At 43.2% G+C, this 24,698-nt stretch overlaps 2 protein-coding genes across 2 annotated transcripts; both read left to right on the forward strand.

Moving 5' to 3' along the window:
• The first annotated feature begins 544 nt into the window (after positions 1-544).
• Positions 545-19,780, forward strand: armc3 (armadillo repeat containing 3). Its single transcript, XM_041881941.2, has 18 exons — positions 545-645; positions 866-914; positions 1,008-1,125; positions 2,674-2,799; positions 2,970-3,038; positions 3,181-3,356; positions 3,456-3,650; positions 3,856-4,039; positions 4,225-4,377; positions 4,460-4,568; positions 5,393-5,642; positions 7,230-7,366; positions 9,266-9,434; positions 9,625-9,725; positions 17,990-18,088; positions 18,427-18,627; positions 19,034-19,196; positions 19,286-19,780. Exons 2-18 carry the CDS (start codon positions 867-869, stop codon positions 19,490-19,492), a joined length of 2,505 nt encoding a protein of 834 aa, XP_041737875.1. The 5' UTR covers positions 545-645; position 866; the 3' UTR covers positions 19,493-19,780.
• Positions 19,781-21,782: 2,002 nt separating this feature from the next.
• Positions 21,783-24,365, forward strand: LOC121570477 (methionine-R-sulfoxide reductase B2, mitochondrial). Its single transcript, XM_041881939.2, has 5 exons — positions 21,783-22,004; positions 22,456-22,553; positions 22,892-22,968; positions 23,124-23,271; positions 23,409-24,365. The coding sequence occupies exons 1-5, from the start codon at positions 21,887-21,889 to the stop codon at positions 23,535-23,537; spliced, it is 570 nt and encodes a 189-aa protein (XP_041737873.2). The 5' UTR covers positions 21,783-21,886; the 3' UTR covers positions 23,538-24,365.
• The last annotated feature ends 333 nt before the right edge of the window (positions 24,366-24,698 follow it).

Below are 24,698 nucleotides of genomic sequence, written 5' to 3' on the forward strand. Positions count from 1 at the left end.
TTTGCCCTGGCACCCAAAAGTACTCGTTATATTTCGAATGCTTAGCAGGACAAGAAAAGAGTACAATTCACACACTTATCAAGAGAACATCCCTGGTCATCTATTACCTCTGATCTGGTGGACTCACTAAACACAAATGCTTCGTTTGTAAATGATGTCTGAGTGTTTGTGTTCCCCTGGCTATCTGTAAATTAAAATAAAAAAACAAGAAAATGGTGCCGTCTGGTTTGCTTAATATAAGGAATTTAAAAGTATTCATACTTTTACATTTACTTTTGATACTTAAGTATATTTTTGCGATTACATTTACTTTTGATAGTTAAGTATATTTAAAAGCAAATACTTTCCGACTTTTACTTAAGTAGTATTTTACTGGGTGATTTTCACTTTTACTTGAGTAATTTTCTATTAAGGTATCTTTACTTTTACGCAAGTATAATAATTGGGTACTTTTTCCACCACTGGGTAAATCACCCGATTTCTGGCTTCTGGTTTCGACCACTAAAACCTCGTGGCATTGGTCGCCAAGCAACGAAATGTCAACCTCAGTTTTCAAACAAACATTGCTAACGGCAGTTAGCTAAAAAGCTAGCTGAAAACCTGTAGGCTAGCTAGGTACTGACCGCCCGCAGACTTCAACAACAGGTAACAAAAGGTTAATTATTCAAATAGTTATTAGGAAGATCATCATACATTACCTAAAGCCACCTCGTTTGGACGTCCAGTGTAATTATCACGCTCTCTTGCAACGTTACCTGTTCTGTGTAAACCAGTGCTTGCCAAAGTTGACACCCACTTAGTCATTGACAGCATGTAATAATGGGTAAATAAGATTGCAAAAAAAAAAGGTGCTTTATTGTTTCAGGATGGGGAAGAAAGTGAAAAAAGAGAGTGAGCCTCCATCTAAGGATGTGGTAAGAAGAGTAAGATAATTTAGCTGTTGTGATGAGGTCAATTTAATGAGAAGTCAAACTCTCTGCCTCTCTCTTTTGTGTCTCTTTCTCTAGTTTGACCCCCTGCCGATTGAGAGTAAGAAGGCAGCCACTGTGGTCCTCATGCTCAATTCCCCTGAAGAGGAGGTTTTGGCTAAAGCTTGCGAAGCCATCCACAAATTTGCAGAGAAAGGTATGTTTTACCATTGATGGTCATGTTCGTGAGAGAACCAACATCATAGCCATATGGTATAATTTCTTCCTAAAGTAATCACATTATCTGAAATAACTTGACTGTGGAAAGCTATGTAATGAAGGTGATATGTTAATTTCACCCTGGACCAAAGCTTAGGAGCAGCTTACCTACTGAGCATAAAGCCATCTCTCTCTCTCTCTCTCTCTCTCTCTCTCTCTCTCTCTCTCTCTCTCTCTCTCTCTCTCTCTCTCAATTCAATTCAATTCAATTCAATTCAATTCAATTCAATAGACTTAATTGACATGGCAAGTTAAATTACTTACATTGTCAAAGTATACATATAACAAAACTGGTGGGACCAACAGCAATAATAATAGTAGTAGTGGAAATGGGATCACCATTAACAGCAACTACAACAACAATATTAATGAGAATAACAATACATTAAAGCAATAGTAGTCGACCAGTCTCAACATGACTGAGAAGACACATTACATGGTATGAAAGCCAAAACAAAACAGGAAATATTATTGACATTACATTACACTTTTCACTGGCTGTCCCTCAGGTTGTGGCAGGAGGACACATATGAAGTCGGAAGTTTACATACACTTAGGTTGGAGTCATTAAAACTCATTTTTCAACCACTCCACACATTTCTTGTTAACAAACTATAGTTTTGGCAAGTCGGTTAGGACATCTACCTTGTGCATGAAACAAGTAACTTTTCCAACAATTGTTTACAGACAGATTATTTCACTTATAATTCACTGTATCACAATTCCAGTGAGTCAGAAGTTTACATACACTAAGTTGATTGTTTTGGGTGACTTGTTTGTCAGTTAGAGTGTGGAGGGTGTAAATGTGGTCTGTTGTACGATAATAAAAAAAAAAAATCCAAACTGGCTTCTGCTTAGGACGTTGTGTTCATCAAGGAAATGATGTAGTCTGCTGTTTATGATACTGCAGAGAATTTTCCCCAAGTTGCTGTTAACGCAAATTCCTCTGTAATTATTTGGGTCAAATTTGTCAACATTTTTATAGATTGGTGTGATCAATCCTTGGTTCCAAATATCGGGGAAAATACTTGCAGTTAGGATAATGTTGAAGAGTTTGAGTATAGCCAATTTGAATTTGTGGTTTGTATATTTGATCATTTCATTTAAAAAAAACATCAGCACCACATGCCTTTTTGGGTTGGAGAGTGCAAAGTTTTTCCAATAATTCTTGTTCTGTAATTGGGGTATCCACAGGATTCTGATAGTCTTTGACTGCTGATTCAAGGATTTGTAATTTTTCTTGTATATCTTGTTGTTCTGGGTTCTTTGTTATATTGCTGTAGAGGTTTGCAAAGTGATTTCTCCACATATCCCCATTTTAGATAGCCAATTCCTCATTATGAGGTTTGTTTAATTTATTCAAATTCTCCCAGAAATTGTTTGATTCTATTGATTCCTCAATTACATCCAGCTGATTTCTAATGTGCTGTTCCTTTTTTGTTCTCTCTCTCTCTCTCTCTCTCTCCCTGTCTCCCCCTGGTGACAGGTGATGAGAACAGGAGTTCTCTGCTGGGGCTGGGGGCGGTGGAGCCTCTGTCTCACCTCATCTCCCACGAAGACAAGCTGGTCCGCCGCAACGCCTTCATGGCCCTGGGGGTCATGGCTGCCAACAGTAAGGACCCCTGCCCTAACTACTGCTGTAGGAGTAGTAACACAACGCACAATGCAAAATCAGTTGTTTAGGGTCGGTCTGGAGTCTGTTCACAGTCTGTTCACTTGTGACTGAAGACAAGATTGTAGCCATAAACTTTGGGTAACCTCTGTTTCTGCTCTGTTTGAAAGGTGATGTAAAAAGACTTCTGAAGAAACTGAATGTCATTCCTTCTGTCATCGGAAAGCTGTCACCTGAAGGTATTCTCTGGCTGGGCGTGGCTCTCATCTTCTCAAGTATCAGTCAAATGTTAAATCATTGTGACATTTCATTGTATCTGCCTGTCTGTCTATATCTGTGTGTACCTGTGTGTTTGTTTATATGTGTGTACTCCTGTGCCAGAGGATGTTGTGGTCCATGAGTTTGCCACCCTGTGCCTGGCCTCCCTGTCGGTGGACTTCAGCTGTAAGGTCCAGATCTCGGACCAGGAAGGACTAGAGCCACTTATACAGCTTCTGTCCAGCCCTGACCCTGATGTCAAGAAGAACTCTGTGGAGTCTATCTACAACCTGGTGCAGGTGTGTGTGTGTGACCGACGGGGCTTGAACCCAAGCCTCCTGCTCGCCACAAGACTGTGTTAGCCTGCTGAGCTAAAGCCCCATGTTACATGTGTGTAGGACCTCCCAAGCCGCGTGGCTGTGCGTGAGCTAAATGGCGTCCCCCCGCTCCTGGAGCTGTTGAGATCTGAGTTCCCGGTCATCCAGCAGCTATCCCTGAGGACGCTGGTGATCATAACCACAGATACCGACACACGAGCCACCTTCAGGGAGGAGCAGGGCTTTGACAGGCTGCTGGAGTTCCTCTGCAACAAGGTCTGTGTGGCTCAGACCCACCTGGGTCAAATATATTTATCACATACTTGGAAGTACCTGTAAAGTATTTGAGGTGCTCTTGATCAAGCTTGCAAGCTTGCACTTTTGGGACCATTCTATTGAATTCATTCTACCAGGTAAACAAAATGAAGCGTATCTCGAGTGTGAAGGAATTTGACTCCTGCCTTCTGTTTGTGTCCTGTAGGAGTTCAGTGATCTGCATGTAGAAGCCCTCCAGCTGGTATCTAACTGTCTGGAGGACAGAGACAGTCTCCAGCTGATCCAAGAGACTGGAGGTCTCCAGAGGTTACTGCAGTTCATCACCACTCCCACCCTGCCGGACATACAGACACACGCTGTCAAGGCCATCTACAGGGTGGCTCAGAGCTGTAAGGGCTAAGTGTATGTGTGTTTGTGTGTGAGTGTGTGTGTGTGTGTGTGTTTGAATGCTTAAGTGTGTGAGTGTGTGTGTTCCCCCATTCCCTGCCCCCCTCCCGCCCCCAAATCATCGTCTTTCTCTCTCTCTCTCTTACTCCCCCCACCCCCTCTCTCTTTCTGTCTCTCTGTCCTTCAGCGGAGAACCGCAAGCTGCTCCATGAGCAGGACATAGAGCGGTCGCTGGTGGAGCTGCTGTCTCTAGAGGATGACAGTGTGAGGACTGCTACCTGTCAGGCTATCGCTGCCATGAGTCTACACCTGGCCAGCAAAGACTCTTTCAGAGCCCTGGGTGAGACACACACACACAGGCGTGTGCAAACACACACTGACACACACCCGGGCCCTAACCCTAAACTTTCCTTGTGTTCCAGACGGTATCCGTGCGGTGGTGCAGCTGCTGGGTAGTGAGGGGGGTGAGGTGAGAGAGGCTGCAGCCCAGGCACTGTCCAGCCTTACCAACAGCAACCAGCTCAATGCATAGTGAGTTTCACACACACCTAATGTACTGTATTGCCTTCTCTCTCTCTACCTCTCTACATCTCTCTCTCTATCTCTCTACCTCTCTCTCGCTCTACCGCTCTACTGCTCTCTCTCTCTACCTCTCTCTCTACCACTCTCTCTCTCTCTCTCTCTCTCTCTCTCTCTCTCTACCTCTCTAGCTCTCTCTCTCTCTCTACCTCTCTACCGCCCCCTCTCTCACTCTACCGCTCTACCGCTCTCTCTCTACCGCTCTACCGCTCTCTCTCTACCACTCTCTCTACCTCTCTCTCGCTCTACCGCTCTACCGCTCTCTCTCTCTACCTCTCTACCTCTCTCTCTACCACTCTCTCTCTCTACTGCTCTCTCTCGCTCTCTCTCTCTCTCTCTCTCTCTCTCTACCTCTCTACTGCTCTCTCTCTCTCTACCTCTCTACCGCCCCCTCTCTCGCTCTACCGCTCTACCGCTCTCTCTCTACCTCTCTCCGCCTCTCTCTACCTCTTTCTCTCTACCGCTCTACCTCTCTCTCTACCTCTCTCTCTCTACCTCTCTACCTCGCTCTCTCTACCTCTCTCTCTACCTCTCTCTCTCTACCTCTCTCTCTCTACCTCTTTCTCTCTACCTCTTTCTCTCTACCTCTCTCTCTCTACCTCTCTCTCTCTATACCTCTCTCTCTCTACCTCTCTACCTCTCTCTCTCTCTACCTCTCTTTCGCTCTACCTCTATGTCACTCCCTCAGTGTTATGTATAAGGCGGATGTGATGAGGTCTCACTTTGTGTGTGTGTGCGTGCGTCCATTCATGCGTGCGTGTCTGTGTGTGTGTCAGTGCTGTCTATGAGGCTGAGGGAGATGAGGGCATGGTTCAGCAGCTCCGTGACGTTATTCCCGGTGCGGTGGCTCACGCTGCAGCCGTCCTCACCAATATGGCCGAACAGGAAGTCCTCCGCTGCAGCATCCTGTCCCACGGGGCCATGGCTGCCCTCCTGGAGCCGCTGCAGTCTGCGGACACACACACCCTGGTTCCAGCCACGCAGGCCGTCGCCGCTCTCGCCTGCGATGCTGAGGGACGGGCAGACGTGAGTGTGTCTTTGTCCGTAGTGCTGGTGTTTCAGACCTGGATCAAATATTTGTCACATTCTTGAGCTGCACATACACTACCAGTCAAAAGTTTGGACACACCTACTCATTCCAGGGTTTTTCTTTATTTAGGTTATTTTTTACATTGTAGAATAATAGTGAAGACATCAAAACTATGAAATAACACATATGGAATCATGTAGTAACCAAAAAAGTGTTAAACAAATCAAAATATAGTTTATATTTGAGATTCTTCAAATAGTCACCCTTTGCCTTGATGACAGCTTTGCACACTCTTGGCATTCTCTCAACCAACTTCATGAGGTAGTCACCAGGAATGCATTTCAATTAACAGGTGTGCCTTCTTAAAAGTTAATTTGTGGAATTTATTTCCTCAATACGGAACATTTCAAGAACTTTGAAAGTTTCTTCAAGTGGAGCCGCAAAAACCATCAAGCGCTATGATGAAACTGGCTCTCATGAGGACCGCCACAGGAATGGAAGACCCAGAGTTACCTCTGCTGCAGAGGATAAGTTCATTAGCGTTACCAGCCTCAAATTGCAGCCCATATAAATGTTTCACAGAGTTCAAGTAACAGACACTCAACATCAACTGTTCAGAGGGGACTGTGTGAATCAGGCCTTCGTGGTCGAATTGCTGCAAAGAAACCACTACTAAAGGACATCAATAAGAAGAAGAGACTTGCTTGGGCCAAGAAACATGAGCTGTGGACATTAGACTGGTGGAAATTTGTCCTTTGGTCTGGAGTCCAGATTGGAGATTATTGGTTCCAACCACTGTGTCTTTGTGAGACGCGGTGTGGGTGAACGGATGATCTCTGCATGTGTAGTTCCCTCTGTAAGGCATGGAGGAGGAGGTGTTATGGTGTGGGAGTGCTTTGCTGGTGACACTGTCTGTGATTTATTTAGAATTCAAGGCACACTTCACCAGCATGGCTACCACAGCATTCTGCAGCGATACACCATCCCATCTGGTTTGGGTTAGTGGGACTATCATTTGTTTTTTCAACAGGACAATGACCCAATACATCTCCAGGCTGTGTACGGGCTATTTTACCAAGAAGGAGAGTGATGGAGTGCTGCATCAGATGACCTGGCCTCCACAATCCCCCGACCTCAACCCAATTGAGATGGTTTGGGATGAGTCGGACGGCAGTGTGAAGGAAAAGCAGCCAACAAGTGCTCTGAATATGTGGAAACTCCTGCAAGGCTGTTGGAAAAGCATTCCAGGTGAAGTTGAGAGAATACCAAGAGTGTGCAAAGCTATCATCAATGCAAAGGGTGGCTATTTGAAGAATCTCAAATATAAAATATATTTTGATTTGTTTAACACTTTTTTGGTTTTACAACATAATTCCAAATGTGTTATTTCATAGTTTTGATGTCTTCACTATTATTCTACAATGTAGAAAATAGTAAAAATAAAGAAAAACCCTTGAATGAGTAGGTTTGTCCAAACTTTTGACTTCTACTGTAGTTTGCCTGGTACAGTGGAACCAATGGAATAGTCCCAAAAGTGCAAACTCCAACTCCTTCCTCTCATTCCATCTCTTCCTGTTGTTTAGCTGAGGAATGCGGGAGGCCTTGTCCCATTGGTCCAACTGCTACGGTCCAATCACAAGGAGGTACGCCGCAATGCATGCTGGGCCATCAGTGTGTGTGCCAACGATGAGCCCACTGCCGTGGAGATGTGCAAGCTGGGGTGAGTGTGTGTGTGTATGTGAATACCACAGATTGCATAATGAAATGCTGTTGTGATTATAATCTCTAGAGATTATAGACACACACACACAAACACACATACAGTGAGGGAAAAAAGTATTTGATCCCCTGCTGATTTAGTACGTTTGCCCACTTACAAAGAAATGATCAGTCTATAATTTTAATGGTAGGTTTATTTGAACAGTTAGAGACAGAATAACAACAAAAAAATCCAGAAAAACGCATGTCAAAAATGTTATAAATTGATTTGCATTTTAATGAGGGAAATAAGTATTTGACCCCCTCTCAAACAGAAACATTTCTGTTTCCCAGGTGTCTTTTTTACAGGTAACGAGCTGAGATTAGGAGCACACTCTTAAAGGGAGTGCTCCTAATCTCAGCTTGTTACCTGTATAAAAGACACCTGTCCACAGAAGCAATCAATCAATCAGATTCCAAACTCTCCACTATGGCCAAGACCAAAGAGCTCTCCAAGGATGTCAGGGACAAGATTGTAGACCTACACAAGGCTGGAATGGGCTACAAGACCATCGCCAAGCAGCTTGGTGAGAAGGTGACAACAGTGGTGCAATTATTTGCAAATGGAAGAAACACAAAATAACTGTCAATCTCCCTCGGCCTGGGGCTCCATGCAAGATCTCACCTCGTGGAGTTGCAATGATCATGAGAACGGTGAGGAATCAGCCCAGAACTACACGGGAGGATCTTGTCAATGATCTCAAGGCAGCTGGGACCATAGTCACCAAGAAAACAATTGGTAACACACTACGCCGTGAAGGACTGAAATCCTGCAGCGCCCGCAAGGTCCCCCTGCTCAAGAAAGCACATATACAGGCCCGTCTGAAGTTTGCCAATGAACATCTGAATGATTCAGAGGAGAACTGGGTGAAAGTGTTGTGGTCAGATGAGACCAAAATCGAGCTCTTTGGCATCAACTCAACTCGCCGTGTTTGGAGGAGGAGGAATGCTGCCTATGACCCCAAGAATACCATCCCCACCGTCAAACATGGAGGTGGAAACATTATGCTTTGGGGGTGTTTTTCTGCTAAGGGGACAGGACAACTTCACCGCATCAAAGGGACGATGGACGGCGCCATGTGGCCAACTACAAGAAACGTCTGACCTCTGAGATTGCCAACAAGGGTTTTGCCACCAAGTACTAAGTCATGTTTTGCAGAGGGTGTCACGGATTCAGCCGAGGCTGCTCCTCCTCCTTGCTCTGGCAGGCTACCGGAGTACTAGCTGCTACCGATCTATGTTTCTGTGTTCTACTTGTCTTGTCTTTATTGTTCACACCTGGTTCCCATTAGGTATTGATTACTTCCCTATTTAACCCTCTGGCTCCCACTGTATGTTGTGCGTGTTTGTTCATGTTTGGTTGTCGTCTGGTGAGCGGGTTTGTTTCCTCCCTGTGTGGAGGTTATGTTAATTATGTTACCTACGAGTAAAGTACGTTTTCGATTAGCTCTATGTCCTGCGCCTGAGTTCATCTTACCGCATCACACTGACAAAAAATACTTATTTCCCTCATAAAAATGCAAATCAATTTATAACATTTTTGACATGCGTTTTTCTGGATTTTTTTGTTGTTATTCTGTCTCTCACTGTTCAAATAAACCTACCATTAAAATTATAGACTGATCATGTCTTTGTCAGTGGGCAAACGTACAAAATCAGCAGGGGATAAAATACTTTTTTCCCTCACTGTAGTAGTATTTTAGTGGTGATCCATGGGAGAGATTTACTAAGGAGCCAGCAGATGGCAGTATTGCTCTGTTCAATTTAGTGTCAGCTGTGAAGGTGTGTGTTTATTTGTGTGTGTTGTGTTGTGTATGACAATGTGTGTTTGTCTGTGTGTGTTTATCTGTGTGTGTGTCAGGGCCTTGGACTTGTTGCAGGAGATCAACAGCTCAGATAACCGTAGGAATAAGTTTAGTGAGATTGCTCTAAAGAGACTGCTGGACTCCAACCTGTCTCTCAAATACAGCCTGACCAACACACTGGCTTCCACAGACATCACTATGGACGGCTTCTACGACCCTGGACAGGTAGGGTTGTGGGTGGGTGTGTTACATCCTTCTCAGCACTTACGCTTGCCTCCTGCTAGTCTCTCTCTCTCTCTCTCTCTCTGTCTCTCTCTGTCTCTCTCTGTCTCTCTCTCTCTGCTCTCTCTCTCTCTCTCTCTCTCTCTCTCTCTCTCTCTCTCTCTCTCTCTCTGTCTCTCTCTGTCTCTGTCAGGCTCGTTCGGGCCAGAGGGTGTTGACTCTAGAGGATCTGTCTAAACAGCCAGTCAACCAGCGACGGCCTGTCATTGCTATTAACGCAAAACCCCCCGACACGTGAGTATGATTATCGTTCACACCAACCCAACGACATACAACATATATATATATATATATATATATATATATATATACAGTTGAAGTCGGAAGTTTACCTTAGCCAAATACATTTAAACTCAGTTTATCACAATTCCAGACATTTAATCAGAGTAAAAATTCCCTGTTTTAGGTCAGTTAGGATCACCACTTTATTTTAAGAATGTGAAATGTCAGAATAATAGTAGAGAGAATTATTTATTTCAGCTTTTATTTCTTTCATCACATTCCCAGTGGGTCAGAAGTTTACATACACTCAATTATTATTTGGTAGCATTGCCTTTAAATTGTTTAACTTGGGTCAAACGTTTCGGGTAGCCTTCCACAAGCTTCCCACAATAAGTTGGGTGAATTTTGGGCCATTCCTCTTGACAGAGCTGGTGTAACTGAGTCAGGTTTGTAGGCCTCCTTGCTCGCACACGCTTTTTCAGTTCTGCCCACAAATGTTCTATAGGACTGAGGTCAGGGCTTTGTGATGGCCACTCCAATACCTTGACTTTGTTGTCCTTAAGCCATTTTGCCACAACTTTGGAAGTATGCTTGGGGTCATTGTCCATTTGGAAGACCCATTTGCGACCAAGCTTTAACTTCCTGACTGATGTCTTGAGATGTTGCTTCAATATATCCACATAATTTTCCTTCCTCATGATGCCATCTATTTTGTGAAGTGCACCAGTCCCTCCTGCAGCAAAGCACCCCCACAGCATGATGCTACCACCCCTGTGCTTCACGGTTGGGATGGTGTTCTTCGGCTTGCAAGTGACCCCATTTTTCCTCCAAACATAATGATGGTCATTATGGCCAAACAGGACATTTCTCCAAAAAGTACGATCTTTGTCCCCATGTGCAGTTTGGCTTTTTTATGGCGGTTTTGGAGCAGTAGCTTCTTCCTTGCTGAGCGGCCTTTCAGGTTATGTCGATATAGGACTCGTTTTACTGTGGATATTTTCCTCCAGCATCTTCACAAGGTCCTTTGCTGTTGTTCTGGGATTGATTTGCACCTTTCGCACCAAAGTACGTTCATCTCTAGGAGACAGAACGCGTCTCCTTCCTGAGCGGTATGACGGCTGCGTGGTCCCATGGTGTTTATACTTGCGTACTATTGTTTGTACAGATGAACGTGGTACCTTCAGGCGTTTGGAAATTGCTCCCAAGGATGAACCAGACTTGTGGAGGTCCACAATTTGTTTTCGGAGGTCTTGGCTGATTTCTTATGATTTTCCCATGATGTCAAGCAAAGAGGCACTGAGTTTGAAGGTAGGCCTTGAAATACATCCACAGGTACACCTCCAATTGACTCAAATGATGTCAATTAACCTATCAGAAGCTTCTAAAGTCATGACATAATTTTCTGAAATGTTCCAAGCTGTTTAAAGGCACAGTCAATTTAGTGTATGTAAACTTCTGACCCACTGGAATTGTGATACAGTGAAATAATCTGTCTGTAAACAATTGTTGGAAAAATTACTTGTGTCATGCACAAAGTAGATGTCCTAACTGACTTGCCAAAACTATAGTTTGTTAACAAGAAATTTGTGGAGTGGTTGAAAAATTAGTTTTAATGTCTCCAACCTAAGTGTGTGTAAACTTCCGACTTCAACTGTATACAGTGGGGGAAAAAAGTATTTAGTCAGCCACCAATTGTGCAAGTTCTCCCACTTAAAAAGATGAGAGAGGCCTGTAATTTTCATCATAGGTACACGTCAACTATGACAGACAAATTGAGAATTTCTTCCAGAAAATCACATTGTAGGATTTTTAATGAATTTATTTGCAAATTATGGTGGAAAATAAGTATTTGGTCACCTACAAACAAGCAAGATTTCTGGCTCTCACAGACCTGTAACTTCTTCTTTAAGAGGCTCCTCTGTCCTCCACTCGTTACCTGTATTAATGGCACCTGTTTGAACTTGTTATCAGTATAAAAGACACCTGTCCACAACCTCAAACAGTCACACTCCAAACTCCACTATGGCCAAGACCAAAGAGCTGTCAAAGGACACCAGAAACAAAATTGTAGACCTGCACCAGGCTGGGAAGACTGAATCTGCAATAGGTAAGCAGCTTGGTTTGAAGAAATCAACTGTGGGAGCAATTATTAGGAAATGGAAGACATACAAGACCACTGATAATCTCCCTCGATCTGGGGCTCCACGCAAGATCTCACCCCGTGGGGTCAAAATGATCACAAGAACGGTGAGCAAAAATCCCAGAACCACACGGGGACCTAGTGAATGACCTGCAGAGAGCTGGGACCAAAGTAACAAAGCCTACCATCAGTAACACACTACGCCGCCAGGGACTCAAATCCTGCAGTGCCAGACGTGTCCCCCTGCTTAAGCCAGTACATGTCCAGGCCCGTCTGAAGTTTGCTAGAGTGCATTTGGATTATCCAGAAGAGGATTGGGGAGAATGTCATATGGTCAGATGAAACCAAAATATAACTTTTTGGTAAAAACTCAACTCAGTCGTGTTTGGAGGACAAAGAATGCTGAGTTGCATCCAAAGAACACCATACCTACTGTGAAGCATGGGGGTGGAATCTTCATGCTTTGGGGCTGTTTTTCTGCAAAGGGACCAGGACGACTGATCCGTGTAAAGGAAAGAATGAATGGGGCCATGTATCGTGAGATTTTGAGTGAAAACCTCCTTCCATCAGCAAGGGCATTGAAGATGAAACGTGGCTGGGTCTTTCAGCATGACAATGATCCCAAACACACCGCCCGGGCAACGAAGGAGTGGCTTCGTAAGAAGCATTTCAAGGTCCTGGAGTGGCCTAGCCAGTCTCCAGATCTCAACCCCATAGAAAATCTTTGGAGGGAGTTGAAAGTCCGTGTTGCCCAGCGACAGCCCCAAAACATCACTGCTCTAGAGGAGATATGCATGGAGGAATGGGACAAAATACCAGCAACAGTGTGTGAAAACCTTGTGAAGACTTACAGAAAACGTTTGACCTCTGTCATTGCCAACAAAGGGTATATAACAAAGTATTGAGAAACTTTTGTTATTGACCAAATACTTATTTTCCACCATAATTAGCAAATAAATTCATTAAAAATCATACAATGTGATTTTCTGGATTTTTTTTCTCATTTAGTTGACGTGTACCTATGATGAAAATTACAGGCCTCTCTCATCTTTTTAAGTGGGAGAACTTGCACAATTGGTGGCTGACTAAATACTTTTTTCCCCCACTGTATATAGTACCAGTCAAAAGGTTGGACACACCTACTCATTCAAGGGTTTTTCTTTATTTTTACTATTTTCTACATTGTAGAATAATAGTGAAGACATTAAAACCATGAAATAACACAAATGGAATCATGTAGTAACCAAAAAACTTTGAAAGTTTCTTTAAGTGCAGTCGTAAAAACCATCAAGCGCTATGATGAAACTGGCTCTCATGAGGACCGCCACAGGAATGGAAGACCCAGAGTTACCTCTGCTGCAGAGGATAAGTTCATTAGAGTTACCAGCCTCAGAAATTGCAGCCCAAATAAAAGCTTCACAGAGCTTTACAGACACAACTCAACATCAACTGTTCAGAGGGGACTGTGTGAATCAGGCCTTCATGGTCGAATTGCTGCAAAGAAAACCACTATTAAAGGACACCAATAATGAGAAGAGACCTGCTTGGGCCAAGAAACACGAGCAATGGACATTAGACCGGTGGAAATGTGTCCTTTGGTCTGGAGTCCAAATTTGAGATTTTTGGTTCCAACTGCCGTGTCTTTGTGAGACGCTGTGTGGGTGAACGGATGATCTCCGCATGTGTAGTTCCCACGGTAAAGCATGGAGGAGGAGGTGTTATGGTGTGGGGGTGCTTTGCTGGTGACACTGTCTGTGATTTATTTAGAATTCAAGGCACACTTCACCAGCATGGCTACCACAGCATTCTGCAGCGATACGCCATCCCATCTGGTTTGGGCTTAGTGGGACTATCATTTGTTTTTCATCAGGACAATGACCCAACACACATCCAAGCTGTGTAAGGGCTATTTTACCAAGAAGGAGAGTGATGGAGTGCTGTAGCAGATGACCTGGCCTCCACAATCCCCCGACCTCATCCCAATTGAAATAGTTTGGAATGAGTCGGACAGCAGAGTGAAGGAAAAGCAGCCAACAAGTGCTCAGCATATGTGAGAACTCCTTCAAGAATGTTGGAAAAGCATTCCAGGTGATGCTGGTTGAGAGAATGTCAAGAGTGTGCAAAGCTGTCATCAATGCAAAGGGTGACTATTTGAAGAATCTCAAATATAAAATATATTTTGATTTGTTTAACACTTCTTTGTTTCATAGTTTTGATGTCTTCACTATTATTCTACAATGTAAAAAATAGTAAAAAATAATGAAAAGCCCTTGAATGAGTAGGTGTGTCCAAACTTTTGACTGGTACTGTATATATATGAATTAACCCTGGTGTCTGGCTCCTGGGTTTAGAGATTGTAGCTTCTAGATTCCCCCTTCTTTTTCTGGGCCTCTCTCTGCCCAGGGCTGTGTTCCAAAACTCTTCAAACTCTGTCCTCTCATTTCCCTTTTGCGTTGTTGACAATCCCCTCTGTGTGTCTGGTCTGTGAGCACTGACGCTGGAAGCCATGTGCTCTCTCCTCCACTATGCCCCCTCAGTGATAGAGTCATGGTAGTGATAGAGTAGTGATAGCGTAGTGTGTAGTGATAGTGTAGTGATAGAGTAGTGATAGTGTGGTGGTAGTGATAGAGTAGTGATAGTGTAGTGGTAGTGATAGAGTAGTGATAGGGTAGTGTGTAGTGGTAGTGATAGAGTAGTGATAGGGTAGTGTGTAGTGATAGAGTAGTGGTAGTGTGTAGTGATAGGGTAGTGTGTAGTGATAGTGTAGTGGTAGTGATAGAGTAGTGATAGGGTAGTGTGTAGTGATAGTGATAGAGTAGTGATAGGGTAGTGTGTAGTGATAGTGTAGTGGTAGTGATAGAGTAGTGATAGTGTAGTGGTAGTGATAGAGTAGTGATAGGGTAAAATGTAGTGATAGAGTAGTGTGTAGTGATAGAGTAGTGTGTAGTGATAGGGTAGTGGTAGGGTAGTGTGTAGTGGTAGTGTGTAGTGATAGAGTAGTGTGTAGTGATAGAGTAGTGGTAGTGTGTAGTGATAGGGTAGTGTGTAGTGGTAGTGTGTAGTGATAGAGTAGTGTGTAGTGATAGAGTAGTGGTAGTGTGTAGTGATAGGGTAGTGTGTAGTGATAGAGTAGTGGTAGTGTGTAGTGATAGGGTAGTGTGTAGTGATGGAGTAGTGTGTAGTGATGGAGTAGTGTGTAGTGATAGAGTAGTGATAGAGTAGTGTGTAGTGATAGAGTAGTGTGTAGTGATAGAGTAGTGATAGAGTAGTGATAGAGTAGTGTGTAGTGATAGAGTAGTGTGTAGTGATAGAGTAGTGTGTAGTGATAGAGTAGTGTGTAGTGATAGAGTAGTGATAGAGTAGTGTGTAGTGATAGAGTAGTGATGGAGTAGTGTGTAGTGATAGTGTAGTGTGTAGTGATAGAGTAGTATGTAGTGATAGAGTAGTGTGTAGTGATAGAGTAGTGTGTAGTGATAGAGTAGTGTGTAGTGATAGAGTAGTGATAGGGTAGTGTGTAGTGATAGTGTAGTGTGTAGTGATAGAGTAGTATGTAGTGATAGAGTAGTGTGTAGTGATAGAGTAGTGTGTAGTGATAGAGTAGTATGTAGTGATAGGGTAGTGTGTAGTGATAGTGTAGTGTGTAGTGATAGAGTAGTGTGTAGTGATAGAGTAGTGTGTAGTGATAGAGCAGTGTGTAGTGATAGAGTAGTGTGTAGTGATAGTAGTGATAGAGTAGTGTGTAGTGATAGAGTAGTGATAGAGTAGTGTGTAGTGATAGAGTAGTGTGTAGTGATAGAGTAGTGATAGAGTAGTGATAGAGTAGTGTGTAGTGATAGAGTAGTGAGTAGTGATAGAGTAGTGATATAGTAGTGTGTAGTGATAGAGTAGTGTGTAGTGATAGAGTAGTGTGTAGTGATAGAGTAGTGTGTAGTGATAGAGTAGTGTGTAGTGATAGAGTAGTGTGTAGTGATAGAGTAGTGATAGAGTAGTGTGTAGTGATAGAGTAGTATGTAGTGATAAGAGTATTAGTAGTGATAAGAGTATTAGTAGTGATAAGAGTATTAGTAGTGATAAGAGTATTAGTAGTGATAAGAGTATTAGTAGTGATAAGAGTAGTGTGTAGTGATAGAGTAGTGTGTAGTGATAGAGTAGTGGTAGTGATAGAGTAGTATGTAGTGATAGAGTAGTGTGTAGTGATAGAGTAGTGGTAGTGATAGAGTAGTGTGTAGTGATAGAGTAGTGTGTAGTGATAGAGTAGTGGTAGTGATAGAGTAGTGGTAGTGATGGAGTGGTGTGTAGTGATAGAGTAGGAGTGTAGTGATGAGAGTAGTGGTGGTGATAGAGTGGTGTGTAGTGATGAGAGTAGTGTGTGGTGATAGAAGTAGTGGTGGTGATAGAGTAGTGTGTAGTGATAGGTGAGTAGTGAGTGTGTAGTGATAGAGTAGTGTGTAGTGATAGAGTAGTGATGGAGTAGTGTGTAGTGATAGGGTGAGTGTAGTGATAGTGTAGTGTGTGGTGATAGGTAGTGTAGTGATGAGAGTGGTGTGTAGTGATAGAGTAGTGTGAGTGATAGGTAGTATGTAGTGATAGGGTAGTGTGTAGTGATAGTGTAGTGTGTAGTGATAGAGTAGTGTGTAGTGATAGAGTAGTGTGTAGTGATAGAGTAGTGTGTAGTGATAGAGTAGTGTGTAGTGATAGTAGTGATAGAGTAGTGTGTAGTGATAGAGTAGTGATAGAGTAGTGTGTAGTGATAGAGTAGTGTGTAGTGATAGAGTAGTGATAGAGTAGTGATAGAGTAGTGTGTAGTGATAGAGTAGTGAGTAGTGATAGAGTAGTGATAGAGTAGTGTGTAGTGATAGAGTAGTGTGTAGTGATAGAGTAGTGTGTAGTGATAGAGTAGTGTGTAGTGATAGAGTAGTGTGTAGTGATAGAGTAGTGTGTAGTGATAGAGTAGTGATAGAGTAGTGTGTAGTGATAGAGTAGTATGTAGTGATAAGAGTATTAGTAGTGATAAGAGTATTAGTAGTGATAAGAGTATTAGTAGTGATAAGAGTATTAGTAGTGATAAGAGTATTAGTAGTGATAGAGTAGTGTGTAGTGATAGAGTAGTGGTAGTGATAGAGTAGTATGTGGTGATAGAGTAGTGTGTAGTGAGTAGAGTAGTGGTAGTGATAGTAGTGTGTAGTGATAGAGTAGTGTGTAGTGATAGAGTAGTGGTAGTGATAGAGTAGTGTGTAGTGATAGAGTAGTGTGTAGTGATAGAGTAGTGGTAGTGATAGAGTAGTGTGTAGTGATAGAGTAGTGTGTAGTGATAGAGTAGTGGTAGTGATAGAGTAGTGTGTAGTGATAGAGTAGTGTGTAGTGATAGAGTAGTGGTAGTGATAGAGTAGTGTGTAGTGATAGAGTAGTGTGTAGTGATAGAGTAGTGGTAGTGATAGAGTAGTGTGTAGTGATAGAGTAGTGGTAGTGATAGAGTAGTGTGTAGTGATAGAGTAGTGTGTAGTGATAGAGTAGTGGTAGTGATAGAGTAGTGATAGAGTAGTGGTAGTGATAGAGTAGTGAGTAGTGATAGAGTAGTGGTAGTGATAGAGTAGTGTGTAGTGATAGAGTAGTGTGTAGTGATAGAGTAGTGGTAGTGATAGAGTTGTCCTATTGTTAGTGTTTAGGGGGAGAGGGGAGTAGATGTGGGACTGATGCTGCTGCATGTTAAACCTAACTGGGCTTCAGTCAGGGACGGTAGTCAGAGACAGTAGTCAGGTACAGTAGTCAGAGCCTGTAGTCAGGGCCTGTAGTCAGATACAGTAGTTGGGGATGGTAGTCAGGGACAGTAGTCAGTAGTCAGTAGTCAGGGACAGTAGTTGTAGCTGGTAGTCAGGGACAGTAGTTGGAGATGGTAGTCAGGGCCAGTAGTCAGGGCTGGGAGCTATAGGGCTTCAGAAAGACACAACAACCATACATGCTACTCCCATCAGACTCATTAATAAGCTGACATTTAACTCCTTAAGGACTCACTGTATATGTCAATGCATCTACAGTATGTGCTTGGATATGTTTTTGTTATCTGATCAGTGACTAGAATGAGCATGAAAGTCTGTGTGTGTGTGTGTTTTTTAACTGTACTGTACCTGTCCTGCAGGGTGTCAGTGGATCAGTCAGAGGAGAGGCAACAGGACAGCCCCACCGAGACTCGCACCGCATCTGTACTCAGCAGCAAGGGAACCACCAGGACCCCCAGGTGTGTGTGTGTGTGTGTGTGTGTGTGTGTGTGTGTGTGTGTGTGTGTGTGTGTGTGTGTGTGAGATAGAACAAGAGAGAGAGTGTCTGTGTGTGTTAGAACTGAAGTACAGTCAATTAAATCAAATTTATTTTATAAAGCTCTTTTTAACCAGCGTAAAACCCCGAAGAGAAAACAATGCCGATTTAGAAGCACAGTGGAACTTAGAAAGAGAGGAACCTGGCTCTGCGGGGTGACCAGTCCTCTTCCAGCAGTATGTATCAATAGGACAGTTAAAGTGGGATAAAACATATCTTTGTCATTCTCTTTCCTTTCTCTCTCACACTCTCTTCCTGTAGTAAAGGGAGGAGTAAAGGGCGGAGGGAGGACGACAAACTGAGAGATGAGGATGAGAGTAAGCCCCAGCAGGAGGTAGCCACGGTAACAGAGAAGCCGTGGATGCTTCCGTATGATGCTGCATTCCACGCCCTGGTTACCAAGGCCACCAAGACCATCCTCCCGCTGCACGCGGAGAGTGAGCAGTACAGCGCCTTAGCCAGGTCAGAAAGACAGCACTGAAATAACCTACAAATAATCAACTGACAACCAACACACAACCTCAAATGACTAACACACAACTAAGAATGAGCTACCCACAACTAACACACAACCCCACTAACAGGCATTTTACTTCTGCTCTTTTTTTCTGAACCCTTTTTTTGTTGTTGTTTTTCATTTCATTTTTTTATTTTTTTATTTTTTTTATACATATTTTTATTATTTTTACTTTTTTGTTTAAAATAAATGCACTGTTGGTTAAGGGCTGTAAGTAAGCATTTCACTGTAATGTCTGCACCTGTTGTATTCGGCGCATGTGGCCAATAAAATTTGATTTGATTTGATTCCTTTATCATTTGTTGTGGCTGCTGCCACTTAGCCCCTATCTGCTGTGTGATTGGCTATTAGGCTGGTGAGTGAGGTGATGGGCGGGGCGGTGGAGGTGGATAGACAGCATGACTTCCTGTGGGAGCTCCACCTCAGCGAGCTGCGCTACGAACTACAGTCCAACATCATCCCCATCGGACAGATACGCAAGGGAACCTACTACCACAGGGCTCTGCTTTATAAGGTGGGTAGTGTACTATCTCTCCCCCCTCTCTCTCTCTTTATCTCTCTCCCTCTCTCTTATTCTAGTCCCTAACTCCTCTCTCTCCCCAGGTGTTGGCTGACCGAATAGGTGTGAGTTGTAGCCTGGTGAGAGGGGAGTATAACCGGGCGTGGAATGAGGTCCTCCTCTCAGTTGGGACGCCCCACTACCCAAGGTGCCAGCCCCAGCCCAGAGCTCACCTGGTAGACCTCATACAGCAGCCTGGGAGGCTGCTGAGAGCCAATACACCCCAGGCTATACAATACCAGACTATATAACCACACCTTAAAATAAACTTTACAACTACACAATACCAGACTATATAACCACACCTTAAAATAAACTTTACAACTACACAATACCAGACTATATAACCACACGTTAAAATAGACGTTATAACTACACAATACCAGACTATACCCTGGGAGGCTGCAAAGGACCAACACACCACACAACCCCAAGTTATACAATACCAGCTCGTTTTTTCCCGACTTCCCAGTTGTCTTGAACTCACTGAAGTCAAGTTTTCGCAGTTCCGAGTTAACAGCTGTTTTGAGCGCGGAACAAATCATGCTTCATTGACAGCATGGCCAATGTTGAATGTTTTATCATTTTAAACTTGGAAAAGAGACCCTTAATCCCAGATTTGGGACCACACAGCCACTCCACTGAATAGCAGGTTAGTGATTGCTTTGCAATGCTTGCAGTTAGCCACTGTCAATAATTCATTCCAAACCACTCATTGTTGAATTTCCGATTTCCAACTGTGTAATGTTTATGTCCAATGGCCGATGAGCACCGATAAGTTTTATCTATAATTTGTCTTCATTATTTCTCTTCATATGACAAGGATTAAAAAGGATTTGCCAGTAGATTGTTGACTTGATTCATGATGATGACTGCTAGCTAAGATTTTGAAAGTATGATGTTGACATGATCCGTCCAATCAAAGCTACTGTAGATATAACGTGATTTGACATAATTTTATCTGTGGCCAATGACCTTGAGCCTTCTTGGATGGGCACTTCTAATGTAACTCTATGGCAGCACCCAAGGGGCTTGAATTTTCAAGCTCTACCCTTAGACTTGGCAGTGACGTACTGTCCCCACGAGTGACAGAACACGAAGCTAATCATGGCGCAACTAGAGAACATTACCAACACCTACGCTCCGTATTTTCCACTGGCTGCCCCACCACCACCACAGAAAGCACTGAGCTAGGCAGAAACACCTGCATTTTGGAGCTGCCTTACTCAAGAAAGCAAAAAAGAGACCATGTTTGTAAATGGCTTTATTAACTCAAATATTTTTTTTATATATTATTTATTGTACATTGTTTGCAAACTGATATGTGACATGTATTAATGCCAAAATAACATGCAAAACAGGCATGTGAAACCCTAACCAAGGTTGCCACAGGTTGTTTTCCCCACAGGCAGGCAGGGCCCCCGACGTTCTATCTAATACCGACTGGGACTATAACATATGGACCACCCATACACAAAAAAAATGTATGCACGCATGACTGTAAGTCGCTTTGGATAAAAGCGTCTGCTAAATGGCATATTATTATTATTATGTGGTTAGCTGATACTTAAAATACCTAGCCAGGCAAAACCTGGGCACAGGAACGCGCCCCATCATAGCAAATGATGAATGAATGGCAGTGTTTGAGAGAATCAAAACCGCAATGTATCATGGGTAAATTGTGACTTACTGATCTACAAATAATAATGAATCATTATTTATGATGCAAAGTGATTTGTAGATAAGGCACTCGCCTGCAGTCGTTTTGATGCTGTCGAACATGGCCATTGACAGATCTCTGGATGGTCGTCACTAGTTACCACATCCACAAAGTCATAAACTCCGCCTATTTCTACAATTTATCTTCTTCAAATTTGATTTGAAACCTAACCTTGACTCTAACCTTAACCACACTGCTAACCTTATGTCTAACCCTGACCTTAAATTAAGACCAAAAAGCTATTTTTCCCCCCCTGAATTTATACGATATAGACACATTTTACTTTGTGAATGTGGTAACTAGTGGAAACCCTCTTTAATGTCGTCAGTGACAAACGTGACTTTCTTAAAAAGACAGTACAATTTTCAATGTAATGCATTGCAAAAGATAAATAGTTATTGTACACAATGTAGAAACCTAATATTCCACCAATGACTTAGTATTTTCAATGGTAAATATTTGTATCAACATTTTAGCTTTTTATAATACACACATATCTTTACAGGGTTACATATTAGATTCTAGGGTACAACATGTGCTTCAAAAGTAGCTAAAATGCATATAGGCCTATTATTGGCTATATGCAATCAATTTAAAAAATCTTATTTTCTGGTGCACCTAAACAAATGTTGTGCTCCTAATGTTTTTAAGTTGGGAGCACCAGTACCAATTAAAATGTTTAATTTCGAGCCCTGCATCTAGTTTGCGACCGGGTCTTCCCAGTCCCTTATACTGGACAGCAGGGCGGGCTAGGGGGGAGACGGTCAGGCAGGGACCAAAAGGAACTCGCTGGAGCGTTCAAAGTCCTCAATGAGCGCAGATTAGGTCACAGCAGCGCAGATGCCAACAGGCTGCACTTGACTTCGATACAGACACTTGCTGCGCGGAGGACTGGAGCGCACAGCCTCAAACTGCAGGAGAAAACATGTCTCGTTTTATCGTCCGACTTTCGCTCGTCATCGCTCAGAGGGCGGCTGCCAAGTCCGTGTCGTTGCCCAAGACCAGAGTTACTGCTTTCATCCGCCCTGTCTCCACTAGTTCAGGTATGAGCTATTCTGTTAGAATCGAATTAGGCTTCATAGAATGGAATTACATAGCTTGCATCTGGATAGGCTACTTTATTGTCAGTTAATATTACGTTTATTAGATACTATTTTAATATTCATAGTCTTTCTATAATTCTAAATAAATAAACATGTGTTTTTGGTCCTGTTATCTGTCACAGGCCTCCTGTCACATTTTTCATGGGGACACATTTGCTCCAAAGAGCAGAAACACATTGTGCTCAAAACTTAGTAGGAAAATGAAAAGCTTAAAGCAATTAATATAAAATAAATATATATATGACAAATAAACAAAATGCAACAAAACGCTGACCAAATTTTGCTTTTCAACGTGTGTGTGTGTGTGTGCGCGCGCGTGTGTGTGTGCGCGCGTGTGTGTGTGTGTGCACGTGTGTGTGTGTGTGTGTGTGCGCGCGTGTGCGTGTTACAGGCTTGCAATCACTGACTCGTTATAATGCGATGACCGACTGGCAGAAGACACTGACCTCTGAACAGTACGTGGTCACGAGGGAGAAGGGGACAGAGATGGTGAGTCACACACACATGAACACACACACACACATGAACACACACACGCATACGTCGCCTGTCCTCAGCATCAATGACCATAGACTGACAATTCATAAACATCAGTGGGTTCAGTGAGTAGGTTTGTATGGACTTTGTTCTTTGTTTATAGTCTTCCTCAGTGTGGAAGATAGGAGCAGTTGGTTAAAGAATGACATTCAGTATGGGCTGCATCTCAATAGTGGCTCCCTTTCCTCACGTTGGCACTGGTCTGAAAACACAGGCTAGGTTAAAGCAGTATGGTGGAAACCTAAAGAAAGACAACATATAGTGTTTCTACTCTGTGTATGTGTCCTCAGCCTTTCAGCGGTCTCTATCTGAACCATAGTGAGGTGGGGATGTACCACTGTGTGTGCTGCGACACTCCCCTCTTCAGGTAACCATCTAACCCCCCTATACCTCCCTAGAACTGGTCACACTTCACACTAACCCCTAACGTCTTCATTTTGACCTCTCTGTAATCCGAACCCGAATATCAGCATTTTAGACTAGATCTCTTACTAGACCTCTCTCTCTCTCTCTCCTCTCTAGTTCAGAGGCGAAGTATGACTCGGGCACAGGCTGGCCGGCGTTCAAAGAGGCTCATGGGACGTGGGAACGCGACGAGAGCCATGCATCCATCATCCGTCGCCCTGACAACACCCTGGGTAGCGCAGAGACAGAGGTCATCTGTAAACATGTGAGTTCCATTCTGGGTAATTATGCTGAGAGTCAATCAGACCATTGTGTACTGCAGGTGTTAGTGTGTGGGGGTGTTGGTGTGTTTGTGTTCTGTCTCCTCTAGTGTGTGGTCTCTGTGTGTGTGCATCGTTACAGTGTGACGCCCATCTGGGTCATGCATTTGAGGATGGACCAGACCCCACAGGACAGAGGTTCTGCATCAACAGCGTGTCTCTCAACTTCAGGCCCAGAGAATCCAGAGAACCCAGACCCGGCGACCAGTAGAACCCCTTAGAACCGCTTAGAACAATCTTAAACCACCTAGGCCTGACCAGAACCAACCTTCAAACCCAGAGAACACAAACCCAAGGACCAGTAGAACGCAACAGACCCAATATCTAGATCCCTAACCATGACCAGAGATCTCGTCATCAGGAATACTGTTTTTATATGTCTGTATTTTTCTGTAACTGATCATAGATGAGCTTGTGACCTATATTCACCATCTTCTCAACCATAGCCACAACTACTGTACAGTATATGTTAATGGTCACATTTTGTAATGTCTGTTAAGGGGTTTTTCAATCACGTTCACTGGGTATCCAAGATTTAACTGCTTTTAACTGATAGATGGTCATTATGAGGTGACTTCACTAAAACTGCTGTAGGTCCCATGACAGCAAAGTCTGAAATTAGGAATTAATTCTAATATTGTCTCTAGAACTAAAAGGAAACCCCTGCTGTTGCTCAGCAGGACCAGGTTTGAAGACCACCGATGAATGACTGTTGTATGACCACTGTGTGACCACAACAGACCGCAGATTTAGGGTCTCATTTGTGGGCAAGTCCTGGGCACTGAACACCAGGGCTTAATGTCTGCTGTTGTGTACAGTTAGTCTGGATCTGTGATAGAACTTAAGGGGTCTACACAGTCTATGCAAACGGAGCCGACGGATGTTCATTTGTGTCGCTCTGTAAGTAGTTCTACGTACATTTGTGCAGCAGAATTTTTTGGAACACGACTGTGAGTGTGTAGACCCCTTTACTGTCACTTGAACCATTCAACATGGAGCATATTCTGTCAATAAAATGTATATATTTTTGTTTTCTTCATCTTGCCTGCTTGGACTGAGTTCTATTGTGCTCTGTTGACAAAAAAATATAGAGTCTCGTGTGTTCTAAAATGATCATAATTCACTGGATAAATCAGCCGAGATGTCAACCATAACATCCATCCATCCATCCATAGAGAGAGCAACTGCCCCCTCTCATTGAAGCCACAAAGTTCAAGGCTGACCGCAGTACTACAGGCATCGTTTGCAGAAAACAGGATCCCCCATTATAGTGAAAGGAAAAATTGTGATCTTGGTGTAAATAAATACACATTTAGAAGACAAGCAAGGTGCCAATAATTGTTTCTAATACTCCAGATGTATGTCCTTGAAC

The sequence above is a fragment of the Coregonus clupeaformis genome, chromosome 7 (genome assembly GCF_020615455.1).
Source record: "Coregonus clupeaformis isolate EN_2021a chromosome 7, ASM2061545v1, whole genome shotgun sequence".
NCBI lineage: Eukaryota > Metazoa > Chordata > Actinopteri > Salmoniformes > Salmonidae > Coregonus > Coregonus clupeaformis.

Excerpts from the sequence above, each read along its gene's own strand:
- armc3 (XM_041881941.2), top strand. The coding sequence starts at position 867 with ATGGGGAAGAAAGTGAAAAAAGAGAGTGAGCCTCCATCTAAGGATGTG. Across the intron at positions 1,126-2,673 it reads CCACAAATTTGCAGAGAAAG|GTGATGAGAACAGGAGTTCT; the intron begins GTATGTTTTACC and ends CCCTGGTGACAG. Across the intron at positions 5,643-7,229 it reads ATGCTGAGGGACGGGCAGAC|CTGAGGAATGCGGGAGGCCT; the intron begins GTGAGTGTGTCT and ends CCTGTTGTTTAG.
- LOC121570477 (XM_041881939.2), top strand. The coding sequence starts at position 21,887 with ATGTCTCGTTTTATCGTCCGACTTTCGCTCGTCATCGCTCAGAGGGCG. Across the intron at positions 22,005-22,455 it reads CCCTGTCTCCACTAGTTCAG|GCTTGCAATCACTGACTCGT; the intron begins GTATGAGCTATT and ends TGCGTGTTACAG. Across the intron at positions 22,969-23,123 it reads TGCGACACTCCCCTCTTCAG|TTCAGAGGCGAAGTATGACT; the intron begins GTAACCATCTAA and ends TCTCCTCTCTAG.